General features: G+C 45.1%; 1 protein-coding gene and 1 non-coding gene across 2 annotated transcripts; one reads left to right on the forward strand and one right to left on the reverse strand.

The window, feature by feature from the left end:
- Positions 1-1,313: 1,313 nt before the first annotated feature.
- Positions 1,314-3,851, reverse strand: ACTRT3 (actin related protein T3). Its single transcript, XM_003924959.3, has 2 exons — positions 2,937-3,851; positions 1,314-2,344 (listed from the first exon to the last, which is right to left on the reverse strand). Exons 1-2 carry the CDS (start codon positions 3,134-3,136, stop codon positions 1,426-1,428), a joined length of 1,119 nt encoding a protein of 372 aa, XP_003925008.1. The 5' UTR covers positions 3,137-3,851; the 3' UTR covers positions 1,314-1,425.
- A 952-nt stretch (positions 3,852-4,803) lies between these two features.
- TRNAV-AAC (transfer RNA valine (anticodon AAC)) lies at positions 4,804-4,876 on the forward strand. The gene has a single exon. It is a non-coding gene; the product is annotated as a tRNA-Val (tRNA).
- Positions 4,877-5,325: the final 449 nt, after the last annotated feature.

A 5,325-nucleotide genomic window follows, 5' to 3' on the forward strand; every position in this document is an offset into this window, starting at 1 on the left:
ATTTTTGTATTTTTTGTAGAGCCGGGGTTTCACCATGTTGGCCAGGCTGGTCTCGAACTGCTCACCTGCCTCAGCGTCGCAGAGTGCTGGGATTATGGGCGTGAGCCACCGTGTCTGGCTAATTTTGTTTGTATTTTTAGTACAGATGGGGTTTCACCATCTTGACGGGGCTGGTCTTGAACTCCTGACCTCGTGATCCACCCACCTCGGCTTCCCAGAGTGCCAGGATTACAGGCGTGAGCCACCATGCCCAGCTTTGGTTGTAAAGTTTTTTAAGGACAGAATCTGACTTCTGTAATTAACACTATTGCACTTAGCACAGTACCTTACATAGAGCAGACGCTAAGTGCTTTGAGTTATGTATCAACACTACCACCATTCTCTTAGCTTCCAACATTATCTCAGACCTTTCTTTTCCCTTCATATCTAATTAGCCACCAAATCTTGTCAGTTTTTGTAATTTCTTTTTTTTTTTTTAATTCCTATTGTTCATATCTTGAGTACTAGATTTGCCACTTTATATCTGGACTAGTGACTTTCTAATTGATCACCAAATCTCCAGGGCCTTCCCCATTCAATTTATTCTCCAAACTGTTGCCACATTCATCATAACAGTTTCCTTACAGCCCCTGCTTTTAATTTCTCCCCTTTAAGTATTGGATATTTAGCACTTAAAGCCTTTTAGTCCCTGGCCTTCACTTGACCTGCTCTTGCTCTGCTCTTCACTTAATCAGTCTAAGCTCAGCATGGGAGTGCACACCTGTGGATTCAGCTACTTGGGAAGCTAAGGGTGGAGCCCAGGAGTTGGAGGATGCAGTGAACTATGATTGCAGGACTATACTCCAGCCTGGGAGACAGGGTAAGACTCTGCCTCTAAAACTAAATAAATGCATACATACATACATTAAAAATTTTAAAACAAACAAAATCAGTCTATTAAGCATGCCCTGAATATGCTTTGTTCATTCTCATCTTTAGCAACTTGTTCATTTTAGTATGCTTGCCTGGATATCTGCTTTCCATCCTAAAGCCACCCCTTCCATGATGGCATACCTCTGCTATGAAGTCTCTTTCCTCACCACAGCAACCTTCTTTCCCTAAACTTCAATAAGCTTAAATCTTATCACTCATTTGGCACATAGCATATTGTACCACAAATTGCTGTCTTCCAAAGGAAATATGAGCTCACCAATCTCAACTTATAGAAGAAACACCATAGGAAACATTATTTTAACTTGGTTCTACTCAATAGACATCTGTTCCTGAGCTTCACCATTATTATCCCCCCACCCATTATAGAAACACAACAGAAATATTGGCATCCCAATAATTGGGGTATTTTCTATTCTCCAGGAAACATATAATATCCAAAGTTTTCTGTCACATATACTCAAAACATTTTCTTCTAACCATTTTATCTGTATTTCAGAAGCATCTCTGGTGTACTATGTTGGGTCCAACTTCTTTAAATTCTGCAGCAGTGATCCACATGTCCTGGAAGGCAGACAAGGATGCAAGAATAGAACCTCCCATCCACACTGATAGTTTCCTTTCTGGAGGAGCTGTAACTTGCACAGGGGTGTTGGCAGGAGCCACCTTTGCTATATCCTTAACTAACCGCTTGTCTAAACCAGGGAAAGAGGTTGATCCCCCGGCAAGGATAATATTGGAAAAGAAGGAATTCCTCAGGCCTATATCACATTTCATTATGCTGCTGAAACATATCTTATCAATGCCAGGGGCCTCAAGGTTCATGTGACACGGAGAGAAGAGGGCCTCTGGACAAGAAAAGAGTTGGTCATGGAGCCGGAAGACCTTCCCGTCAGGTAGTTGGTAAACTTTTTCTAGACAATCAGGTTTCTTGGCCATTTCCTCTTCGTAGTTCATTGCCACATAACAGAAGGTCTCCTTGATGTCTTCAACAATCTTTCTGTCTGAAGCACTAAGCAACAAGATACCATGGTTCTTCATTAGCACCATGAGGTAGCTGGTGAGGTCAAGGCCGGCCAGACCCAGTTGCTGTACACCATGAGGCAGACAGTAACCCTCAAAGATGGGCACACTCTGGGTAATCCCAGCTCCTGAATTCAGCACAAGGCCAGTAGTGAAGCCAGCAGCAAAGAGAGCTAGCACAGCCTGGATGGACATATAGAAGGCAGGAACACCCAGATGCTCAAAAAACACTTCTGTGATCTGTTGCCGGTTGGCCAGTGGGTTCAGGGCTGGCTCAGTAACCAAGACTGGACCATCACATGGTTTCAGCTTCAGGTTATAATCATAGATATGCTTCCACATGATCTCCATGTCCTCCCATGAAGTAATGAGACCTCGCTCCACTGGGTAACTATAGGGAGAGCAATAAGATCAATTATTTTTCTAGTTTCTGTTGTCTTCGACCCTCAGTTAATCACCACGTTTATTACCAATATCCCTTTCTGGGCAATAACTGCCACAGCCTCTCACAGAAGGTAAATGTCAGCAAAAATTAGCACAGCTACCTACCTCTGCAATTTTTGTTGCTTTCCATTTTCTCTCTCCTTTGGAAGTTTGTGACTCTTAAGAAATTGAGGGCGGGGAGTGGGAGGGGAAAAAAAAAGAAAATAAAAAGAAATTGGGAAATTTCCATATTATAGTATAGTTTATGTCAATTGAAGAGAATAACCCAAGTGACAAAAGGAGCCACGAGTTAAGTAATATTCTTAAATGAATTCGTTCGATAACTTTATAGTTTGAATACATTTGTACAGCCACAGAGAGCAAAATTTTCAATTTTTGGATGTGTGGTAGCCTCAGAGATTTGTGGCCTGCGCGTCTGTAGTAACTCCAGCTGGCTGGGACTTTCTTGCTCCTGGCTTCCTTATCCTTTCTGTCCCCATAGCGCACTTCCTTTGTGCTCCTTCCCTGCCCCCCGCCAGCCTGCTGGGAGAAGGAGGTACCTGATGGACAGCGAACTTCTCCAGGCCTGGGCTTGGTCACCCACGCAGAGTTCTATCCCGCCCTGGGCCGCTGGGCTATGGCCCTTGGCGCGGCCGATAATGTTCGGGTAGATAAACTGGGGCTCCCGAGACCCAGCCAGGCCCGCCTTGATCACTCCTGAGCCGTTGTCGATCACCACCGGTAGCTGGTAGCAGTTCATGCCTCCGCTGTCGCCGCCGGCTCCTGTCTCCGGGCGGCTCTGGCTACAGGCTCTGCAGGGGCCGACTGCCTGGAACGCCGCGTCACAGAGGCGCCCGGCACCGCCCGGAGAGGCCTGAGTCTGGGGGGCGCAGCCGGGGGGGTCGGGAGGGCTCCAGGCGCTTGGGATATTTGGAAGCACCGTGCGCCTCACGGCACTGCCCGCTATTGCCTCTCGCAGGAACTGGGCCACCCCAACCCCGGGAATCCCGGAATCCCAGTATCGGGAAAACCCGACTTTCCCATCAAAAGATTCAACTCTGACACTCACAAATGCATTTCTCAAATACCCAGAAGAGCTGGCCGGACGCGGTGGCTCATGTCTGTAATCCCAGCACTTTGGGAGACTGAGGCGGGCAGATCGCGAGGTCAGCAGATCGAAACCATCCTGGCCTCGGTGAAACCTGGTCTCTACTAAAATATGAAAGATTAGCCAGCGCGCGCGCCTGTAGTTCCAGCAACTCGGAAGGCTGAGGCAGGAAAATTGCTTGAACCCGAAAGGCAGAGGTTGCAGTGAGCCGAGATCGCGCCACTGTGGAGACAGAGACTCTGTCTCAAACAAACAAAACCAGAAGAGCTATAAAAGCGGTTTTATTTTCCAAAGCCACTGAATTCTGGTTAACAGGTGGCGGTTCCGGGGAGTTCTAGAATTCGCCCTCAAGACTGGGGGAGAATGAGACTTAAGGGGGAAAGTTGTCGCAGGAAGGGAGGCAGTGTTGTGGCTTCTGAAAGGTTAAACTTCTAAAATGAGGGGGGAAATGTTGGAATTTAAATTATTTTTAAGTACTTTTATTATTGTTTCTGTACCCTGGTCAATGCTTTGTTGTGTTTTTTTCTTGTGGTTTCCCAGCAAAATATACGCAATTAAAATAGTAGTTCCTCGCTTAAAAAAAAATATTTTCGGACTATATCCTTCTGGTGTAATCTGCAAGACTCATTCCCTAGTCTTGATTTTTTAGCCTAAAGGACGTGCCTGCCTTTTTGCAGGAAAAGTGAAGTTTCTCGGGTCACATGAAATTCAAGTTTGGAAAAATTTTAAAGTAGATTGCATGTTAGTAACTGCATCGTGGTGTCTGATTCTGCATACTCCGTAAAGAATTTTGAAACAAGCAGTCAATTTAGTACCTCAGCTTGGTCTTCGAGAGCAAAAGGAGGAAATTCAAAACTAAGTTTACACGTCCTTCCACCAGAAGCTGAAAGGATGGCTTTTTCGCGGCTAAGAGCAGCACCGGGGCGGGGCTCTGCGCGTGGCTGGCCCGCCACAGTCTCCGAAAGCCCCCTGCTTAGTCCTGGACTCTGAGCAGCTCCACGTGCGAAAAAGATGTGTAATAAAACGCTTGTTTCCCAGGAGAAAAAAAAAAATGCACCCGAAAGAAGGAAAACTCCGTATTGCCTGGTTTCTACCGCGGTATCCAGGCGCTTTGAAAGAAAGTGCATGCAAATTCAAACTTTTGAAATAATTTCAGCACTGTTAAATTGGGCTTAGGTTGTTTTTCACTTTCTGGGTTTTTTTTTTCTTCTTCTTCTTTAAATAAATTACATGCATCCCACTCAATTTGGTCTTGACAGCATGACAATTGGGATATGACATACATATCAAGGTCTTTACGAACCTCCTTCCACAGGGAAGTTTCCGTAGTGTAGTGGTTATCACGTTCGCCTAACACGCGAAAGGTCCCCGGTTCGAAACCGGGCGGAAACAAGGGCTCACACTTTTCTCCCCCTTTAAAGAAAGCGTGATTTAAATATACGCTGGTCTTTAAAAAGGAATGCTCTTGACAGCCAATTGGAGAGTTTGAACTGTACATGTTTATGTTACTCTATTCGTTCACAACGTTTTTACGGAAGACTTGCCACGTGGAAGGCGTGTCATTGATAACAATTTGAGTTTCAACTGTACATTTTTATGTTACTTTATTCGTTCACCAAATGTTTTCATGGAAGACTTGCCACGTGAAAGACGTGCCCTGGGTTTTAAAAAATGAACTCGACTCACCAGCTAATACTGAAAAAATAATGTACAGCCTAGGAGAGACTAACGTGTAAAAGTGGTTAGTCCTGTCGCCTCCGGACCACTTTTGTATTATGTTACTTGGTTTTTCATCTTAAGTCGAAGTAAATAATCGAATTAAAAATCTTCTAGTCCAGACG

The sequence above is a fragment of the Saimiri boliviensis genome, chromosome 9 (assembly GCF_048565385.1).
Source record: "Saimiri boliviensis isolate mSaiBol1 chromosome 9, mSaiBol1.pri, whole genome shotgun sequence".
Classification (NCBI taxonomy): domain Eukaryota; kingdom Metazoa; phylum Chordata; class Mammalia; order Primates; family Cebidae; genus Saimiri; species Saimiri boliviensis.